Below are 23582 nucleotides of genomic sequence, written 5' to 3' on the forward strand. Positions count from 1 at the left end.
GGTCCTTGTGGGATGCAGAAGGTTGAAGGTCTGGCTTCTGTAATTGCTTCTCCACTGAATATGGGCGTAGACAGGTCAATCCATACTCCCAGCCTATCTTTCTCTTTCCCTATTGGGGAAGGGCTCTAGGGAAGCAGAGCTCCAGGACACATTGGTGGGGATGTCTGTCCAGGGAAGTCTGGTTGGCATCCCCAAATGAAGAAATTTAAAAAAAAGAATCAAATACACCCCTCCAAAATGATCTGTCTGGTCTGTCTATACCTATGTTCATAAACACACACACACACACACACGCTCAGGCTATTAAGAATGGTGAATTCACCTTCTTCACTTCACCTTGGATGGAGCTGGAAGGAATCATTTTAAGTGAGATAAGTCAGAAAGAGATGGATGAATAAGGGTGATCTCACTCATGGACAGAACTTAAGAAATAAGAATGGAAAAGTAAACACAAGGGGGGGGGGCAGGTGGTGGCACACTCAGTTAAGGGCACATTACCACCATGCACAAGGATCTGGGTTTGAGCCTCTACTCCCCACCTGCAGGGAGGACATCTCATGAGTGGTGAAGCAGGTCTACAGTTGCAGATGTCTATCTTTCCCTCTCTATCTCCCCTTCCCTCTCAATCTCTCTGTCATGTCAAATAAATATAAAGTTTAAAGGAAAAAAAAATGGCCACTAGGAATCATGGATCTGTAGTGCTGGCACTGAGCCCCAGCAATAACCCTGGTGGCAACAGTAATAATAATAATTTTTAAAAAGGAAACAAAGTAGAACTCGGGCTGGGTTTGGTATATTGCACTAATGTAAAGGACTGGGGCAAGTTTGGGGGAGAGGAGGAAGAGGACTTTCAGATCCTGGTGCACAGTGGTGTAGGAGGACCTAGGCTGGGGGTAAGAGTGTTTTGCAGAAAACTAAAAACTTTTACACATGTACCAACAACTGTATTTAATGTAAACCATTAATCCCAATAGAGCTTATGTTCACATGTACCCATAAACTACTGCAAAATATATACCTGAAAGCAGAAGTACACTAGAGTTTGCAGTGAGTACCTCCCTAACACTTCCTCTCCACTATTCCAAGCTTGGGATCCAGGATTGCTCAACAAATTGATTAGCTTCGTATGTTAACTCTCTTTTCAATCACCAGGTTCCAGATGCCACCAGGATGCTGGCCAGGCTTCCCTGGATTGAAGACCCCACCAATATGTCCTGGAGCTCAGCTTCCCCAGAGACACACCTTACTAGGGAAAGAGAGAGGCAGACTGGGAGTATGGACCAACCAGTCAACGCCCATGTTCAGCGGGGAAGCAATTACAGAAGCCAGACCTTCTACCTTCTGCAACCCTCAACGACCCTGGGTCCATTCTCCCAGAGGGCTAGAGAATGGGAAAGCTATCATGGGAGGGGGTGGGTTATGGAGACTGGGTGGTGGGAATTGTGTGGAGTTGTACCCCTCCTACCTTATGTTTTTGTTCATTAATCCTTTCTTAAATAAAAAATTTTTTAAAATATTTTTAAAAGAGAAGTACAAATACTGAATGATCTTACTGAACGATAAAGTCACCTTCTTCACTTCATCTTGGATGGAGTGTCAAGGAATCATATTAAGTGAGATAAGCCAAGAGAAGGGTGAATATGGGATAATCCCACTCATGGGTAGAATATAAGAACAGAAAGGGGAGACAAAGTAAAACTTGAACTGCTTGGTGCTTTACTCCAAAACAAAGGGCTCTGAGGAAGAAGGACAGGGACGAGGTGCAGGTGGGAAGGGACAGCTTTCAGGTTCTGGTCCATGATGATGGACCTGATTTGGGGGTCAGAGTGTTTTGCAGACACCTATCTTACTTAGTAAGATGAGAAACTGATCCCATGTGCCAATGGCTGTACTGTAAGCCACTAAATTCCCAGTAAAATAATAATAGTAATAAAAAAGAAGTAAGTAGGGAGGGAGAGAACAAAGTGAAACTTAAACTGGGCATGGTGTATTGCACTGTGCAGAAGGAGAATAGTGGGGCCGGGGGAACTTCGGGGTTCTGGTGCATGGTAGTGGGAACGGACCTATCCTGGAATCCATTAGCCACCACCCTCCAATATAGAAAAAATAAGTATATGTAAAAATAACTAAAAATCAATCTAGAAAGACAAAGAGAAAAAAGGAAGGGAGGGAGGGAAGGGGAGAGGAAGGAAGGAAGGAAGGAAGGAAGGAAGGAAGGAAGGAAGGAAGGAAGGAAGGAAGGAAAAATGGGTGGGAGGGAGGGAGGGAAAGGGTGGGACTGGTTTGGTGAATGAATAACAGCCTTGTCACCAAAAATTTGCTGGTTTCTACATTCACAAGCAATGATCCACTCAACGCCTAGAGTAAACTGATATTCTCAACCTTTGGTCTATCCCTAAGAATTAGCAAATTATAGCAGCACATATTATACAAATTATACCAGCACAATTATACATATTATTAGCTCTGTGAGAAGTTTTAACAAATCAAAGTTTTAATTTCCCATTTCTCATGCTTCTATATCTCTGACGTCTTAAAAACCAGATTCTAGTTTGAATTTTCCAGTTCTTGGTAGAATCACAAGCCGGCTATAAACTATTACATCCTACCTAAAAATCAGAACCCTATCTGCTGTTTCATTATTTCATATTTTATTACCACTCAGTTCTAAATATTTTTAAAACTTGTATTGATAAGTTTCCTTATTCAAGATTTACTCATAGTATATTTTAAATTTTACACATATATTTGTGTTTCAAAATATTCTTTATTGCTTCTGATTGTAATAATTTTGATGTGGAAAAAAAAAAAAAAACACAAAGTCCATGGCCTAGGAGGCAGAACAGAGACTACAGTGTTGGACTGGGAAGCATGAGGTCCTGTGTGATGAACTGCAATGCATATGCCAGTGATGCTCTGATTGTCTTCTTCACTTTCCCTCTCTCTACTCTCTCAAGTCAATAAACAAATAAATACATATATTCATACATACCTAAATACATAGGTTTTAAAAAAAAAAGCCCCAACACTCCAATATTTGAGAGTTGTTAAGATTTGCTTTTTTGGGTCAACTGTGGGTCAATATTTTAAGTGTTAGCTTTAGGGTATAGAGGAATGCTTCTTTTTTAAATTATTGAATATGCCAGATCAAATTTATATGTTGCCCATATCTCCAATTTCAAACATTTCGGCAATTTTTTATCAGTTCCTAAAAATGTGATATTGAAATCTTCTACAATAGTGAATTTATTCACGTCTGTGGCCCTGTTATTAGGTAATTAAGATTTTAACATGCTTTTATCTTTCTAATGAATTATACCCTCTAGCCATGATTAGCCTTCTCTGTGCTTGCTAATGCCATTTCCTTGTCTATTTTGTCTAATATTAATATAGTTATGTGAGGTGTTTTTTTTTTTGTTGTCATTGTTAGCAGCTGCCTGGTAATCCATTAACTACTGAGTGTCATTATATTCTCTGTCTGCTTTGAGACAAGCAAGACTCCTTTCATTCTAATGTGATGATGTTTTGAACTGTTAAGGTTAATTTGAATTTACTGTAAAAAAGTAATACAATGATAATTAGTTTGTCTTCTTTGCAGTAACCACTCTTCCTGCTGTCTCACTCTCCTTTGCTATTGTCTTCAGTTGTTAATTCTATTTCTCTCACAATTTTTTTATCTTATTTCCTCTATTTCTATTCACCCATTAGTCATTTTCAAAATATAAAATGCATACTCATACCTTATTGTCTAAAACTTGGGCTCTTAATACTTAAGTTAAAATGAAGCTGATCATACATACTAAAAATAATTCTATAACAATATCAACTATACTTCCCTTAACAAAAGTAATTTCATAGTAATATGTGAAAATTTCAAACCTTAAAGAGCAAACTTCAGGTCATCACTGAGTATAACAAGAATTTTGTATGTATTCATCTCAGTCTGAGAAAGATAGATACTAACAGAATTATTCAATGTTTGGACATTAATCAATCTATAGTTCCAATAAAAATAATCATCACGTGCTTATCTTATGAAGAAATATATTGTCCCCTTTCTAATACATTTAGTTACTATTTATATTACCTGACATGATCAAAATTCAAATATTATTTCTTTCACACTCCTGTTTTTATGAAATAATCTTGAAGTAGCATTTTCAAAGACTTCTTTTCATAAGAGACAAAGAGATAGAGATAGAGAGAGAGAGAGAGAGAGAAAGACCAGACCACTACTCATTTCTGGCATATGGGAATTGAACCTGGACTTCTGGTGCTTCTGGGATGCAAGGCTGGTGCTCTCCTACTGGTATATCTCTCTGATACTAAAATAATCTTTTTTTTTTTAACTGGAGCACTGCTCAGTTTTGGTTTATGGTGGTATAGGGGATTGAACCTAGGACTTTGCAGCCTCAGGCATGACAGTCTCTTTGCATAACCATTATGCTATCTATCCCCTAAAACAATCATTTTTAACTACTTGCCACCTTATAGTTTACTGGCATTACTCCTAGAAAATATTCCTTAACGATTATACCAAGTAAATATTATGTAAAATTACATTAATTGCAGTTTTAAGATATTTAGCTTTACTTAAATTTTATCTAGTAGTCTTGAGAAAATGGTACTAAGTAAGTTTAACAGCTGCACCCTCAAATTTTTATTAATGACTAAGAACACTGCTAACAAAAAGCTCAGTCTTCCTTTTCCAGGTTCATTTTTCCACACATAATAAAACCTATACTTTAACACTGGTATATTATCAGAATGAATACTCAAAAAGAGTAATAAATTTGAAGAGTTATTTGATACTTACAAATAAGTATTAATGATATAATAGCAAAATTCAGTAACTATGAAGTCCTAAAACAGAGTTGGAAAAATTAACTTCCCCCTTGGGATAACCACATAGATATGATGGGCCTAGACCGCTAACAGAACCCTCTCTCCACTAGGAACAGTGGGATGGACCCTTTTGTGGGCCTCCACAGGACTTGCCCTCAAGGTGAAACAACAATGATAGGAACTGCTCCATTCTCCAAACGGAGGCTGGGTCAACAGACTCTGCCACTAGAGGAAGGTTGGTCCTGAACTAGATGCAGCCTAGAATGTTCCTAGCTATAACCATGGAATGTGAGCTCAGACCAACAGGTATACAGAAATTACACAGGCTCCTGTGCAGAATATGAGCCCCAGATCAGATCAATGGGGTTTACAACTAATGCTACTTATATATTTTTCCCTTATTTGGGAGTGACTCTCTACCCTGATCCAGCTTTCTAGTCCTATCTTCAATTCTGACACCATCTCCCCAGACAATACCTTTAGCTCACTTGCGAGTTAGCTGTCAGGTTTAGGCAAAGATCAATAAAGCCACGGGCCCTGGGAATATACCTAAAATAGACTTCCTAGGTCCTTCCAACATGAAGAACCCAGTTCTCATCTGCTATATTCTTACCTATCTTATTAAACAATATGTTCTGTGTTATATCTTAATGCTTTTTAGCCACCAAGTTGCAGATGCTACCATGATGTGAACCTGACTTGCCTGGGCAGATGACCTCACCAATGTGTCCCGGACCCCCACGTCTCCAGAGCCCTGTACACTACAGAAAGATAGAAACAGGCTGAAGTATGGATCGACCTGCCAATGCCCACGTCCAGTGAAGAAGCAATTACAGAAGCCAGACCTCTTACTTTCTGCACCCCATAATGATCCTGGGTCCACAGTCCCAGAGGGATAAAGAGCAGAAAACTTCCAGTGGAGGAGCTGGGATACAGAACTCTGGTGGTGGGAATTTTGTAGAATTGTACCCCTCTTATTCTACAGTCTTTCTGATCATTATTAAATCAATAATGATAAAAAATTTTAATTAACTTCCCCACCTGCAGACAGGAAGCTTCACCAGTTGTGACACAAGACTACAGGTGTGTCTCTCATTTCTTCTATATCTCCCCTTTCTCTCTTAATTTCTCTCTGTCTCTATCCAGAAAGGGGGAAGATGAAAGGAAAGAAAGGAAGAAAGAAAGAAAAAGAAATAGAGAGGGAGAAGGAGAAGAGAGTGAAGGGAGGAAAGAATACACAGAGGAGAGAAAAGAAAGAAAGAAAGAAAGAAAGGAAGAAAGAAAGAAAGAAAGAGAGAAAGAAAGAGAGAGAGAGAGAGAGGAAGAAAGGGAGGGAGGGAATGGAGAGAGAGAAGAAGGATGGGTTAAAAAAATAATAATAAAAGGTGAAAAAATGAGTGCCCAGTAAGGTGAACTCATCAGGTAGCTACCAAGCCTAAGAGATAACCCAGGTGACAATAAAAATAATAGTGAAAAAAAATATCAGGTAAGAATAGGAAGGCCAGTCTAACAATCTCTTTCAGAATAAGTGACATGACTTACAAAAATGAAAATCTAGCTATATACACAGAGACACACTATAGCAAAAAAGATAGTAACTTTCCCACTGTATCTTTCCCATAGAAAGAGAGACATCAATTTGGCTGCAATGATTTTATAGTCTCTTAAAATTAGGCATTGATAAAGTATGCTCATTTTCTATATTATCCCCAGTCCTCACAATAACTCTGAAGGTAAAGAGTATGTCACTTTAACAAGTAAAATATCTGAGTTTCAGGGAGACAGAAGAAGGTACCAGAAGAAATAAAGCAAAGAACTAAACCAAATTTTGAATTCAAATCCATCTGTCTCCATGCTCTTTCTACATCACATTACCTTAAAGGTTCCTTATAGCAATAGAAGGAGCAATTTCACAATACCTCACCTGTAGGATTCTTGAAAATCAGGTAATAAGCCATCCTATGATTTCAACAAAAGTGGCAATTTCTGAAATGGGATTGCACATTTATGACTAATATAAATTGTTCTGCCTACAGCTGTACCTAACAGTTACAATGCTAATGTATCACATATAAATCAATTTTTAAAAAATTTAATCCACTTTTCCCCCACAGATCGATTTATAGATGTCTTCTATTTCATGGCTAACTAATCATAAATGACCTTCACATGCATCTGGAGGTTTCTGGCCCTCCTTGATGAAGTATTTAATAACATGAAAATAATCTTATTTCTAAATATGTATCCTCAATTTTTTAAATGTCAGAAGAGAGGAAATTCAAAAAGACCTTGCTGATTTACCTATTTTCTAAGCAAACTATATCATTAGGTTTATTAAAGCATGACAACTTATAAATAGAAATTTTAGCATCCTTTTTAAAACTGACAGTTCAGTATCAAAAGTCTTTTTCCCCAGTCAGTGGTCTGAATCAATATCATGATTTATTTGAAGGCACAACCTATCTGAATCTTAACATTAAAAAATGTGATTGGTCTATATCTACAAATATGTAACTCTACTGCCATCTTGTGGCAAAAAAAAATCATTTCCCAGTTCATTATAGTACAAATAAGAACCCTCCAGATATGAAGAAGGAAAAAAAAAAAAAAAAAAGGAACTACTTTCAAATATTACAATAAAATAGAAAGGACAATTTTTAATGGCAAACACATGGAATCCAAGTAATAATTTATACTGGTGCATGTGATACATTATTTCAATAACATCGATCCCTGGTGGAAATGACTATATTTGAGGTGCACAACTGAGAGCATTACAAGATAAAATTAAAATTAATTTTCTCAATAATCTTATGAAAAGAAGTTATTATCCCCATTTTACAGATAAGGAAACTAAAAATCAAAGAATCCCAGTAGTTTGCTCAACATTATACAGGTAGTCAAGGTCCGAGGTGTAGGACTCCTGAGGAGACTGATCAGTGACTCTGGTCTTTAGTGTAAAATTCTCCATACGGTCAAGTAAAGTTTATTCATTCAGGACATCAAAGCTTAATTTAATGAGGTAGAGCAATAACATTTCAACTACTTAGCCAAAAGATTCATGGAACAGTTTGAAAGAATTTAAAAAAAAAATCTTAAAGATCATACAATCTAATTGTCCAAATATAATTATCCATATATAATTTAAAAGTTCAATCCAAGGGCTAGGTGGCACACCGGTTAAATGTGCATAGTGCCAAGTGCAAGAACACAAGTTTAAGCTCCCACTCCCCACTTGTGAGTGCTCGGTTCACAAATGGTGAAAGAGGTCTGCAGGTGTCTCTCTGTCTTTCTCCCTGTCTTCCCCTCCCCTCTCAATTTCTCTCATCCTATCAAGTATTACAGAAAGAAAATGGGGTAAGAGAGAAAAAATGAGTGCCAGGAGAAGTGGATTCATTATGCCAGCACTGAGACCCATAAATAACCCTAATTGTAACTAAAAAAAAAAAGTTTCACTCCTTAAACATCCAAAAACTTATGTGCTAGTGCATGCTCTGCTTATTAATAATACCATATAGTGACTAGATTTTTAGCAATTAAAACATTTAGGTTCTATATATTTAGACTTTAAATTAAAATGATCTTTGAATGACGCTGGGTCCATACTCCCAGAGGGATAAAGAACAGGAAAGTTATCAGGGGAGAGGATGGGATACGGAGTTCTGGTGGTGGGAAATGTGTGGAGTCATACCCCTCCTACCCTATGGTTTTGTCAGTGTTTCCTTTTTATAAATAAAAAATTTTTAAAAATATTTAAAAATGAACTTTGAATACATTTTAAGTATTAATAAACAGTGATTGAAAACCACTAACCCTAGTGAATGTTATATTTACTTATTTATATTCAGAGTGTATTATTTATTCAAAGGGATATAGTACTCTACTATATTATTTATATACACTGATTGCCAAATGTCATAAACCAACTCAGTACATGCTTTTGCTAATTATATGTAATGAAATAAATTGCTTAAAGGAAATATGCCCATAAAATCATCAACACATTAATTTGAAATAACAGAAAGAAATTTATGTGAATGCATAATGATAAAATGTAAATTTTAATTATTGGTTCCAGCACCTCTGTAAATCAGATAATCATATCTAATTATGCTCTATAATTTTACTTTAATGAGCTCCTGAGTAGCTAAGAATCACAAATAACAATGCAAAATAAATGGTCAAGTAAGATACTCAAGAAAATACAGAATTAGTATGATGAGTAAGTTAACCGCTGAAAAACTATAATAGCATGTGGAAAAGTAAAAAAGAGATCTGGCCAAAGATAGTTTGAGCTATTTCAATGGATCTCAGTTCATAAAGTTTCCTAATTGCATTGATTTACTATGAAGACTGTTCAGTGAATCATTTGATCACTTAGTACTCTTCACAATCTGCTTAGCCCAACTTCCAAGCAAATGTTTCTATAGAATACCTATAAACATTTACTTAATTTCCTAGTAAACATAAGTATACCAGAATTGATATGTTCAAAGGCATGATAAATACTATAGTAGATGCTTTATATTTCCATATACATTTTAGAACCAATTTGTCAAACTCAAAAAACAATAATAATATTAAATAAAAAGTCTTTTGGAATTTTCAGTTGGATGGAATTAATGAACTTAATCAGTAAAAACCCAGAATACACCAAAAAAAGACTAGAAACCAGAACAGGTCCAAACAAAATTGTCATGCAATTTCTTTTTTTCAAAGATACTAACATAATTCAATGATTAATTCAATCTTTTAAATACATGGGGCTGGAACAACTTGATATATATAACTTCAGACCCAATTTAACATTGTATTCAAAAATCAATTCAAAATAATCCAGATCTAAGTCTTCTATTTCTAAAAATAGAAAACTTTCAGAAGAGAAGAAAATCTTTGTTAACCTGGAGTTAAAGAATCTTTAAAAATAATAATAAAATAAGGACATTCAGAATATAGAAAAAAAAGATAGATTCTATCAACACTAAATCTATATTCCAATATCAAGAAAATGAAAGTCAAGTTAAAAAAACTAAGAAAAATATTTATTACATACAAATCTAGCAAAGAACTTGTATCCAGAATATATAAAGAAACTTTACAATTTCTTGGAAAAATAAACATGGGCAATGGCATACCCAGTTGAGTGCATGTGTCTGCAAGAACCCAGATTCAAGCCTAAGGTCACACCTACTGGAAGAAGCTTCACAAGTGGTGAAAGCAGTACTGCAAGGCTCTCTTGCTCTCTCTGCCTATCCTCTCAATTTCTGTCTCTATCCAAAAATGAATAGAATATATATATCCAAATTTTCAAAATATGAGTAAAATATTTATAAAACTTTATTTATAAGAGAGTATTCTTTTAACTTTATTTATAAGAGAGTATTCTTTGGTTTAAGTTTGACTCTACCATTTGTTAGACTGTGACTTTAAGCAGGCTGTTAATCTTTCTCAGTTATTAATCTATTTATCTGTAAAGTGGGTTAATTATACTTACCTCATAACATCATTGTGTACAATAAATGAGATTAATGTAAAAACTCGTAAACTGTCTAGTTCCAAATCCATTTTGGAGGTCTATCGTAACCATTTGTGGCAGGTTCCCTAGCAGTCATAATTTTATGTCATATAACGCTGCTGTTACTCAGCTGAGTCAGAGGTGAGCGCCTGATCCTGGACTGACTAATCACCAATTCCTCCAGAAAGATCAGAATGCAGAATGAGTAAGTTAATTCTCTGTCTGGGTTTTAACAGGAATGGTAGAAATGTAAATCTCCAGAAGAGGAGTGTATACATCCTACTGCCCTCCTCATATAGCCAGAGCAGCAGAGAAAGGAAATGACTAAAAATAAAGGAAGAAGCATAGAAGGCTGCTGAGAAGTTCTGATTTCTGCTTTCTGGTTCCTGATTCTAGCGCCTCACTGGAACCTGATGTGGGTCCCATACAAGATAGACTACCTGTATAATAAATGAGTTTGAGAAAATAAAGAGAGGTTGGATTCTATAAATCACAATCCCACAGTTCTAACAAATGCACTACGACATACGAGGGCTTAAAATCTAACTTTGGGGGGGGGGTCGGGCGGTGGCGCAGTGGGTTAAGCGCATGTGGCACAAAGCGCAAGGGCCGGCGTAAGGATCCCGGTTCAAGCCCCCGGCTCCCCACCTGCAGGGGAGTCGCTTCACAGGCGGTGAAGCAGGTCTGCAGATGTCTATCTTTCTCTCCTCTTCTCTGTCTTCCCCTCCTCTCTCCATTTCTCTCTGTCCTATCCAACAATGAATTGCGTCAACAAGGGCAATAATAATAACCACAACGAGGCTACAACAACAAGGGCAACAAAAGGGAGAAAAAATGGCCTCCAGGAGCGGTGGATTCATGGTGCAGGCACCGAGCCCAGCAATAACCCTGGAGGAAAAAAAAAAAATCTAACTTTGGCTGTAACTGTCTGAACTTTGACCTCCTATATGAGATAGGGACCTCTTTACCAGTTACTTAGAGGCTCACTCTGGGGTTCAACAAAGACAGATTTTACTTCATATTTATTTATTTTATTTTTTCCAACACCAGTGTTATCACTGGCGTTTTATACCTGAACAATGGCCATTTTTATTTCTTTGCTTTTTTCTTGCTTTCCTGATAAGGGCAGAGGGAACAGAGAAGGAGAAAGAAGGGACAGTGAGGAGAGAAAAAAGGTGGAGAAGAGAGAAAGTGAGATGGCTGCAGCATTGCTCTACTGCTTATGAAACCCATCCTCCTTGCAGTGTGGCCCTCACATATGGTAAGATGTGTGTTCTACTAGCTCTCTCTCTCTCTCTCTCTCTCTCCCTCCCTCTCTCTCTCTCTCCTCTCTCAAAAAGAAATGAAGAATGAGAAAGTTGGATTCTTAATGGTAGTATCCCTTATGTACAAGGCCATGGTTTAAGTCCAAAATGTGTTATTGTTATTATTTTTAAACGGGAGAGCACAAATGCAGTCCCCAATGTCTTATTTTAAAAGTCAACTTAGGAGGCCAGACAGTGGTGGACTAGGTTAAATACACAAAGTACAAAGCGCAAGGACCGTGTATGGATAGTGGTTCCAGCGCCCAGCTCCCTACCTACAGGGGGGGGTCACTTCACAAGCGTTGAAGCAAGTCTGCAGGTGTCTTTCTATCTCCCTTTCTATCTTCCCCATCCCTTTCAATTTCTCTCTGTCCTATCCAAAAGTCAGTCCAGGCAAGAGTGATTTTTGGAACTCCAGAAAACAGTAGACGAGAGAGAGAATAGAATAAATGAGGCTGAAGACAGAATTAGCAAGATGGAGGGCAAGTAGAGACAACTAAAAAAGAAGAGATTAAGACATACTAAAAACAACAACAGAGACCTATGGGATGACTTCAAAAAATATATATATGCATTATTGGCTTACCAGATAATTATTTACCAGTAATTATTTTTATGTGTCCTGAAACTTAGACATTAAGGTAAGCTATATTCATATAGTTAGTAACAAGTTTCTTTTTGTTTGTGCCCTACTATTATTATTTATTTGCAATAGCAAATGAGGTAAAATGACTGATTAGAGTAGGCTTGGCTTTTTTTTTTTTTTTATTTTAATTTACTTTATTTTTTAAATTTCTTTATTGGGAAATTAATGTTTTACACTTAATAGTAAATAAAATAGTTTGTACATGCATAACATTTCCCAGTTTTTCATATAACAGTACAACCCCTGCTAGGTCCTCTATCATCCTTTTTAGACCTGTATTCTACTGCAAAATATATACCTGAAAGCAGAAGTACACTAGAGTTTGCAGTGAGTACCCCCCTAACACTTCCTCTCCACTATTCCAAGCTTTGGGTCCATGATTGCTCAACAATTTGTTTGGCTTCGTATGTTAACTCTCTTTTCAGTCACCAGGTTCCAGATGTCATCAGGATGTGTTGTATGCTTTACATTGGGTTGTTCTAGCTCTCCCCCGCCAAGAAAATTGGATCAGTCCTGCTAATTTCGCGGGCCCGCTTGGCCCCACCCCTAGGAACCCCGAGAGGGTTCCAGAGTTCCAGAGTTGCAGAGTTCGAGAGTTGGAGAGTTGGAGAGTAAGAGAGTGCTTGGCGCCGTCACGGGGGAAAGAGGCAGCAGAGTTCTGTTTGGTGATTAGTTTGTCTTAGTTTATAAATCGTTGTTCCTGAATAAAGAAATACAGCTTCCCTGCCCAGCCATTGTCTCCGCGTCTCTGTTACCCGCCCGTGAAGCTAGCCCGGCCAGCTGGAGCCTCCGAATTTTAACAACAAATGGCGCCCACGTGGACCTGACCTGCGCATCTCTCAGATAAGTGAAGACAATTTGGCTACCTATGTACTATGGCCTTCTCTTCTGCTTGTGAAGAGATCTCCAAAGGCCTCTGCTCTTTCTTCACGAGACTGTTTTGCTGTTTCTGGAACATTTATCTCTTGACCACTCTGTGGTTTCCACTCGCTCGGGCGAACTCAGAACAGCCAGCGAGAATAGCCAGTGGGCGGGAGGCGAGGCACAGAGCTGCTGTTTCCACCTGGCAAAACAGCCAGCCAGCCAGCTGCGCCCAGACAACCCCGCGCACCGCGCCCGCAGCCCCGCAGCCCCGCAGCACACAGGAGCCGGATGCCACCACACAGGAGCCCAATGCCAACACGCTGGAGCCCAATGCCAACACGCTGGAGCCCGATGCCAACACGCAGGAGCCCAATGCCAGCACGCAGGCCAGCCCACAGGAGCCGGCTCTCCACCGCATGGCGCAGGGCACTGGACGCGTGATCCCTCCACGCTGCTCAGCCACTGCGAACAGGGAAGCAGACATGGCAGGGCCATGGGGCGGGGCCGCGGCGGCCTATTATGGCCGCCACCCCTGGGCACCTAGGCCCACGCCTTCTACAAGGCTGGCCCACCCACCCTTGTGCTATGAATTCTGGAACGATCCCGGACCTCCCGGACCCCTGGGCTCCCTGCCGAAACTGGGCACACGAGATCTCCAGCTGCCGGTCCGGTCTGAAGGCAGACAAGCTGGAGTACACAGAGATTTGTACAGAGATCGCAACCTGCAATTCCTAGAAGTGAAGCTGCCCAAGAGACCACCACTGGACAATGCAACCCCCCAACAACTAAGACAGTACATATCTAAATTCGTGTTTAAAATGACATGTCTTCGTAACAAAGATTTCTCTCCTTATGCATTAATGACCATGTTTATGTATATGTTTAAAGTTTGGTAAACAGTAACTTTAAGGCTAAATTCTTACTAGTCAAAGTTAAATGAAAAAGGTTTTCAACATAATTCTCATAAAGATAAAATTAACTTACATTTAAAGTCTGAGGTAAAAATTAGTTAACAATCAATATATTTTAACTAAGTTGGTCTAAACAAAAGGTTAAATAGGCTTGTTGATATGTAAAACTCTCCATTACCTTCTCTATTAGAAATGGTAGATCGCACAATGGCTATGCTAATTATTCTCATGCCTGAGGTTTCCTTTCCTGCGCACACCTAGGGTATGACTCCATCTTGAATGGGTGTAACAAAAGGTTAAAAGACGTTGTTGATATGTAAAAGTCTCAAATTCCTTCTCTATTAGAAATGTTAGATTGTGCTTTGGTTATGCTAATAACAAGTTTTGTTTCATAGTAAGTAAATTGCAGCCAGCTGCCTTTGGGACTCTAGGCCGTTCCCCACCCCCATGCAAATGCCTGTCGAGACAAGTACGCCCCCCAGAGGCAAGAAATGTTTTTTTAAGCTGATAAAGTTTTGCCCACAGAGGGCAAAACTTTATCAGCTTAAACATGGCCCCCTCAGGCCTTCCCTTGGCAGCACACTGGTTCTTGTTACTCGCTTACATGTTTCTCCATGTTTGTGCCAGTTTCTTTTTTTAAAAATGCCTGTACGATATAGGTTTCTGTTCACCCCACACCCTTGATACTGTAGTCAGTTAGTTAAAAAGAAAAGGGGGAATTGTTGTATGCTTTACATTGGGTTGTTCTAGCTCTCCCCCGCCAAGAAAATTGGATCAGTCCTGCTAATTTCGCGGGCCCGCTTGGCCCCACCCCTAGGAACCCCGAGAGGGTTCCAGAGTTCCAGAGTTGCAGAGTTCGAGAGTTGGAGAGTTGCAGAGTAAGAGAGTGCTTGGCGCCGTCGCGGGGGAAAGAGGCAGCAGAGTTCTGTTTGGTGATTAGTTTGTCTTAGTTTATAAATCGTTGTTCCTGAATAAAGAAATACAGCTTCCCTGCCCAGCCATTGTCTCCGCGTCTCTGTTATCCGCCCGTGAAGCTAGCCCGGCCAGCTGGAGCCTCTGAATTTTAACAACAAGGATGCCGGCCAGGCTTCCCTGGACTGAAGACCCCACCAATGTGTCCTGGAGCTCCACTTCCCCAGAGACCCACTGTTGGTATGTTTCATATTGGTTTGCTCCCCTTCTCCCCCGACCTCTGAGAGAATTGGTTTGGCCCTTGCTAGTTTCATGCCCCGCTTTCTCCCCGCCCCCTATGCTAAGGACGTCGAGAGTCCCAGCAGCAGCAGGGGAGGGAGAATGATGGGGAAGCACATGGTGTGGTGATTTGCCCATTTGTGAATAAAGATTAAACTGCAGCTTCTCAGCCCAGCCGTGTGTCCCCGAGTCTCTGTCTCTGTCTACCACCGCGAAGCTAGCCTGGCCTGCTGGAGCCCCCAAACTCTAACAACAACCCAACCTACTAGGGAAAGAGAGAGGCAGACTGGGAGTATGGACCGACCAGTCAACGCCCATGTTCAGCGGGGAAGCAATTACAGAAGGCAGACCTTCCACCTTCTACAACCCACAATGACCCTGGTTCCATGCTCCCAGAGGGATAGAGAGTGGGAAAGCTATCAGGGGAGGGGATGGGATATGGAGATTGGGTGGTGGGAATTGTGTGGAGTTGTATCCCTCCTACCCAATGGTTTTGTTAATTTATCCTTTCTTAAATAAATAAATAAATAAATAAAATTATTATTTTCTATAGTAACCTCAACTTTACATATTAAAGTTCTCCATCATATTTGATATTAATATATTTTAGTATGCAAAATATGAAACATGGACAGGCTGAGTTAATCATTTGCATTCCTTTCCTAATATAAGTAGAAAGTAATATTTTTAAAAGTGTAACTGGTAGTTTCATTAAGTGATAGTGTATTGAATCTGACATTCTGAGAAAAAATATATAAACATTCTAGTCCATAGTTTGCCTAACAGAATAGCTTTTGTGATAATTAATCTCTTATAAAACATTTTTCTCTAAACAAATAGTATCTACGTTCAATAATATATGTAATACCCATGTAAAATTTCCAGGAGTATGGTGGGAATCTAATACAGCTAAGCTAATTGACAAAGCATACCAATGATTATGAAACTATGATAGTCTAAATAAAATGTATTTATAAACACTAGGTGGTGCCCTAATTCAACAGTAGCTGGCATCTAGCTTTGGTACGTAAAATAATTTTCTCTCCGTTAAAAATAAATTAATCTTTAGCATCAACAGTTTTCGCTTTCAAGAACAGGAATTATTATGAGACAAATTCCATTCTTCTAGAATATATAGCAAATCAGTAGAATTCCCACTGAAACAATTTTATTGTACAATTAATACATATTTAATAGTTAAATGGAGAAAATGAAAAATAAAGATAATACAGAAAGATAGTCCTTACTCATAAAGGAAATTAGGACAGCAATCAGGTAGTTAAAAGGAGGCAAATATTTTACCCAGTAGGCCTATGTTTAAAGGAAACTGTAAAATGAATTTGGTAAAAGACATGCAGTGATTCATTTCAGTATTTTAGCATTTTTACAAAAATAATTGAAATGAGTATTTAAACAACAAACGTGATATTATTGTAAGATACTATATGCTGTTTCAAGAATATAACTACAAGAAATTGAAAAAGGAAAAAACATACATGGAATATCCAGAAGAGAAAACAATAACATCAATATTAAATATTCATATGAGATATATTTTATTCTCACTTATGATTTATTCCTAAAATATAGATAAGTTCAATTAAAAAATCTTTGAAATTTTCCAAACTGAGAATGAATGATTTACATGTTGCCATGTGGCAATACAGAAAAGCTCCCTGGAGTGTGAAGTTCCAATACACAGCATTAAACAATCACTAATAACAAGATTTACTAAGTAGTACAGGGCTGGGCAGTGGCACACCTGGTCCAGTGCACATGTTACCATGCACAAGGACCACTTGTGGAGGGGAAGCTTTTTGACTGGTGAAACAGTGCTGCAGGGGTCTTTCTGAGTGCATAGCTTCTCCTTCTATCTCAGTTTCTCTCTATCTCTGTCCAACAGATAAATAATTAAACACTGATTAAAAAATTTTTTTTTAAATCTAATGGCTAGTAAACTAGTATCTGCTTATATCAAGAAAATGGTTGAGTCACTTGTTAGTCCTAACAAAGTAGTTTGCCTATAAAAATGTTTACAGGGTAAAATAGAAAATCATAAATATTTCTAAAATTCATAAACCCCAAATCAACTACATTCCCTCAATCTATCTCTCTCATTCATAAATAGATGTATACGTGTGTACTCATTGCATACCAACACACAAACAACCCCCTAAGAGGGAAGGAAGTATTTGACTTCACCCCACCTCACCTCTTTTTTTAATGTTTGTTTATTGGGTAGAGACAGGGAAATTGAGAAGGAACGGGAAGAGAGAAAGGGAGAAACAAAGAGAGACACTTGCAGCACTGCTTTACCACTCGTGAAATATTCCCCCTGCAGGTAGGAACCACAGACTTCATGAAAAGTATAAGCCTTGCATAAAAGGAAGAATGGGCAGAAAAGTCATTTTAATCTACAAACACCAAATTTCATTTCTTGATACTATGCCACATAAAATTTACAAATTTTAAAACAATAATATTCTATTCAAATAATAATCTAAGATGAATACCTGTTGTCCATGACTCCAGGATCTGATAGTAAACTAATAGTCTCTGTTGTAATTTCTACTTTCCGTACACTTCCAAAAAAATCGGTTATCAGAACATTTTTAGGATCTCTCTGAAAAAGATCAGTACGATGTCCAGGAGTAGACACGCAGAGACTTTTGGGACACACCTGAAACTGAAATATATAGATATAATAATATGCAATATATACAAACAATCTAAATATTAAATCCAAAAAATAGCACTGCATATTATACTACAATGTAATTATAAAGCTTAGTCCAAACAAAATAAGATACTTGTTCTGTTTGCTAAAATAGTGCCTGATATTCTAGGAATTTTAGACAGACAATAGAAGAGACAAAAAAAAAAAAAAAAGGTGACGATGGCCAGAGGGGGAAAAAATTCACATCTTTAAATTATGTGTTACACGACTAAATTACTTGAGTTAGGGAGTTGGGTACTAGCGCAGTGGGTTAAGCACATGTGGTGCAAAGCGCAAGGACTGGCAATGAGGATCCCGGTTCGAGCCCGCGGCTCCCCACCTGCAGGGGAGTCTTCACAGGCAGTGAAGCAGGTCTGCAGGTGTCTATCTTTCTCTCCCCTCCTCTGTCTTCCCTCCTCTCTTCATTTCTCTCTGTCCCATCCAACAACGACGACATCAATAACAACTACAACAACAATAAAAACAAGGGCCACAAAAAGGAAACAAATAAATATTTTAAAAAATTACTTTCGCGGGAGTCGGGCTGTAGCACAGCGGGTTAAGCGCAGGTGGCGCAAAGCACAAGGACCAGCATAAGGATCCTGGTTCGAACCCAGCTCCCCACCTGCAGGGGAGTCGCTTCACAGGCGGTGAAGCAGGTCTGCAGGTGTCTATCTTTCTCTCCTCCTCTCTGTCTTCCCCATCTCTCTCCATTTCTCTCTGTCCTATCCAACAATGACAACAACAATAACTACAACAATAAAACAATAAGGGCAACAAAAGGGAATAAATAAATAAAATAAATATTTTTAAAAAATTACTTTAGCTCACAACCAACACTATGACAATAGAAGTGGCTGTTTGTTTGTTTGTTTGTTTTTGCCTCCAGGGTTACTGCTTGGGATTGGTGCCTGCACTATGAATCCACAGCTCCTGGAAGCTATTTTTCCTATTTTGTTGCCCTTGTTGTGGTTGTTATAGTCGTTGTTATAGCTGTTGTTGTTGTCAGATAGGACAGAGAGATATTGAGAGAGGAGGGGAAGACAGGGGGAGAGAAAGATAGACACCTGCAGACCTGCTTCACAGACTGTGAAACAACCCCCCCCCCCCCGTAGGTGGGGTGCTGGGGGCTCCAACAGGATCCTTACTTGGGTCCTTGTGCTTCGTGCCAGGTGCACTTGGCTGCGCTACTGTCTAGCCCCCAAAAGTGCTTTTAATACACCAATGTCCATCACAATGGAGTTCTCTTACAGAACGGTTCATAAGAACATTGTGTACCTATGATCATTCAACTTTTCAGTTCAAATAAAATATTACACAATAGCCCAATATGTTAAAAAAAAAAGTTAATGTAGAGAGATGTCTGGAATGCATCAAATGCATCAAGCTGAAGCATAATCTCCCCACTATATACTCTCCCCTGATCTCCTGTTTCAGATCTACATGAACTAATCTATAATTCAACCTTTTTGGCTATTCCAAGAATAGGAACCTTCCTACCGAATATAGGAACATTTCTATTTAAAGAAAAAACCCACAGATAATCTAATGCTCAAAAAACCATATAGTCTAAAAACCACAACTTCATCAGTACACAGATCTCACAACAATTTTGCATTACTCTAAATCCTGAAATTCCACTACAGACAGATACATATTTATCCACTCAGCGAAGCATAAACTGTATCTATCAAATATAGTTCACACTACTAGCTTCCACAGAGGATGCAAAGATTGATAAGACATTGCTCTGTCCTTAAAGTCTTAAGTATGATTAGAAAGTAATAAATATAACAAGATAGGGGGAAAAGATATCAGATTCTAATCCAGAAAAATATGAACTGTTTATAATTTAAGGATAAGAAAAGGAAAAAAAAAGAGGAATGTAAGTTATTGGGTGGGGCAGGAGCTAAAAGTGGGGAAGATAAACACTTCTAATAAAGGATCACCTGCAGAGATATGAAAGATAATTTAGCTTGACAGAAGCACAGACACATAAAGGAAAACCTAAGTCTGTTAATAGTGTCTTAGTCAGAAAGAACCAAAAGCATTTGCCCACTTACAGAAACAAGACCATCTGAGTCATTAGGTGATCAGTGTAACGGGGGAAAATTCAGAATAGCTGAACAACTATATTTATGAGCCACAGTATTCAAAATGCTGTACTAAGAAATGTGTGGATAATCTTTTCTTTTTTAATTTTTATTTATAAAAAGGAAACACTGACAAAACCATTGAATAGGAGGGGTACAACTCCACACAATTCCCACCACCAGAACTCCATATCCTATCCCCTCCCCTGATAGCTTCCCTATTCTTTAACCCTCTGGGAGTATGGACCCAGGGTCATTATGGGGTACAGAAGGTGGGAGGTCTGGCTTCTGTAATTGCTTCCCCACTGAACATGGGCGTTGGCAGGTCGATCCATACTCCCAACCTGTGTCTGTCTTTCCCTAGTGGGACAGGGCTCTGGGGAAGCAGGGCTCCAGGACACATTGGTGTGTGGATACTCTTAAGCCTGCCAACAAACTTGAGTTACTATCAAAATTAGTAACTCAAAAAATTACTAACTCTACTTCAAACTAAGTTTCACAGACATTTAGTAATTTGCCTTACAATGCACTGAGCAAACTCCAGACTTCCCAGTTCTGAGAAGCAATATAGACAAAGGGAAAAAAGAAATCAATAAAGTAACTAAAGAACAAAAAAGGAAAAAAAGGAGAGAGGGAACAAAAAAGTGAAATGCCTAGCAAGAAAGATAAAGCAAAAGTTTGAAGAAGCAAAGTAAAAGGTGTGTGTGTGTCTGTGTGTGTGTGTGTGTCTGTGTGTCTGTGTGTAAAAATATGTCTTAGGTGTCTTGAAGGGCTCTAGCCATGGCCGGTGCGCCGCTATGTTCCATCCCGCTATGTTCCATCGCTGGGGAGCCAGAGACGACCCGAACTGCCCCTGCAGCTACAGACAGACAATGACCCACATAGTCAACGACTGCCACCTCTCCAGATTCAAAGGAGGTCCCGAAACTTTACATCAGGCTCAACCTGACGCTGTTGACTGGCTACGGAAGAAGGGCAAACGCTAGAAGAAGAAGAAGGGCTCTCAAGGAACTCCTGCATGGTCAAGTTGGCTGGCGTTGCGTTTTTTAGGTACCACTAACATAAAGGAGGAAAAGCATAATCAAATGAATCTGGGCAACATTGAGTGAATAATCCCTTCTTCTTTGCTGCTAAAGTAATCATACTCCTGCTTTTATGAAGTCATCCTTTCCTGCAAGAATATTTAATATATTGACCTCATTTTCTGACATTCATCAGCATAATGATCAACAGGTCCTGCAGTTACTCAGTTTAATTTTCAACAATCTCATTCCCTTATAGAACCTCCCCGCTCTAGCCAGGTTATATTAACTACTGAAGACAAGGCCTATCTATCAATAGTATTTCAACTTATGTGCCTCTGTAGGTATTTCATTTTCCTAGAGTATGAAAATGAAAATCTGGGGGTCGGGTGGTAGCACAGCGGGTTAAGCACACGTGGCACAAAGTGCAAGGACCAGTGTAAGGATCCCGGTTCGAGCCCCTGGCTCCCCACCTGCAGGGAAGTCACTTCACAGGTGGCGAAGCAGGTCTGCAGGTATCTATCTTTTTCTCCCCATCTCTGTCTTCCCCTCCTCTCTCCATCTCTCTCTGTCATATCCAACAACAAATGACATCAACAACAACAATAATAACCACAACAAGGCTACAACAAGGGCAACAAAAGCGGGGAAAAAAAAAAAAAGGCTTCCAGGAGCAGTGGATTCTTGGTGCAGGCACTGAGCCCCAGCAATAACCCTGGAGGAAAAAAAAAAATTGAAAATCTACCTCTTCAAAGAAAAAACAAAAATTAACCACTAATCTCATTAGATTTAAAGAAACCATACCAATGTGCATGGCTGCCGTGCCTTTTTTTTTACTCATTCAATAAATATTCATTGAACATTTACAAAGAAACCAGGTTTCCCCCAGTGTGGTAGAGAATGGACTTGAACCTGCGTTACACACATACATGTGACAATTTAAGCACATACCTATGTCATCATCTTGCCTGTCCTAACTAGCAAACATTTTACTGAAAAGATGAAGATAATCATCATTAAGAGTGGAGGTGGGAGGGCAAGATGAGACGGTAGTAAGAAATATTTTCATTATTTTTATTTATTTTTTGGATAAAGACAGTCAGAAATTGAGAGGGGAAGGGGAGATAGAAAGGGAAAAAGACAGAGATATACCTACAGCACTGCTTCACCACTTGCAAGGCTTTCACCCTGCATGTGGGGACAGGGGGCTTGAACCTGGGTCCTTGCGCACTGTAGTATGTGCACTCAACCAGGTGCGTCACCACCTAGTCCCTAAGGAAATTTTTTCTAAGAACTAAATATTAGTAACGTTGTAAGCAATCTAGTTTTCCTAATCTTTCCTTTATAGTCTCAATGGAAGATCATTTTGTAAACACTTCATTCGACAGGCAGAATGAATCGCTCCATGGGTAGAACACACACCTCACCATGTCCAAGAACCTGGGCTGAAGCTGCCAGTACCACGTGGAAGCACCTGAATGGCACCAGGGTAAATTTAAATGAATGGTGGAGTAGGGCTGTGACACCTTTCTCTTTCTCTTTCTCTCTCTCTCTCTCCCTCTCCCTCTCCCCTCCCCAGCCCCTCTATTTTTCCTCTCTCTTTTCCCCCTTGGCTAAAATGTTAAAATCCACAGCTCTATCTACTCAACTTCTCCTTCATTTGAGGCTCCATGAAGGATGGCATCTGTCTCTTTCACCAGGCATGACCAGTGCCTAATGCTTAGCAGAAACTGAAGAAATCTTTGCTTTATTTATTTATTTCACGAGAAAACTGTTCAGCCCCAGCTTATGGTGGTACCTGGAATTAAACCTAGAATCTTGGGAGCTTCAGATGTGAAAGACTTTTTGAATAACCATCATACTATCTCCCCAGCCCTGAAGAATGAATGAATGAAGAAAGTGTAAACTAATGGGGGAAAATGAAAGCTACAGAAGCACAGTAATTACCCAGTCTGGAACTGATTATTCAAGTTTGCTTGTTTGTTTTTGTCATCACATGGGGTTTCATTGCTCCAAATCATTTTTTTCTTCCAGATACAAGGAGAGCGACAGAGACAGAAGGAGAGAGATAAAGACATCATCCCACCAAGATTCCTCCAGGGTGGTGAGTCAGGCTCAAACCTGGACTATGCACACGACAAACAAAGCAAAAAGCACTATACAGCTAAGATAGCTTGTCAGCCAGCAAGTTTTTATTTTGCCTACTTTCAATACCAACTTCCAAATAAATCTAACTAAAAATATATTTTTAAAAAAAGCACAGGAAACTCAGAAAAAAAACATTAAACCAAGTTCAACAAATATCAAAATGCTATATACTACAAGTTACAGGATATAAATAACAAAAATACGTAAGAGAAAGCCCACCTCTTTTCAGAACTTCCCACAAAGATAAAATTATTTTTCAAAAAATGCTCATAAACAGCATATGATAGTTATCTTACATTAATCTCAACAGGGAAGACTACAGAAAAA

At 38.9% G+C, this 23582-nt stretch overlaps 1 protein-coding gene across 3 annotated transcripts in view; it reads right to left on the bottom strand.

The window, feature by feature from the left end:
- Positions 1-23582, bottom strand: part of PIGK (phosphatidylinositol glycan anchor biosynthesis class K) — a 115883-nt gene that overhangs the window by 61796 nt on the left and 30505 nt on the right. For all 3 annotated transcript variants that reach the window (XM_060202192.1, XM_016193002.2, XM_060202193.1), the window contains exon 9: positions 17790-17962. In XM_060202192.1, coding sequence (XP_060058175.1) covers positions 17790-17962 — 173 coding nt within the window. The remainder of the gene's footprint in view (positions 1-17789; positions 17963-23582) is intronic.

Source organism: Erinaceus europaeus, chromosome 11 (genome assembly GCF_950295315.1).
Source record: "Erinaceus europaeus chromosome 11, mEriEur2.1, whole genome shotgun sequence".
Lineage (NCBI taxonomy): Eukaryota > Metazoa > Chordata > Mammalia > Eulipotyphla > Erinaceidae > Erinaceus > Erinaceus europaeus.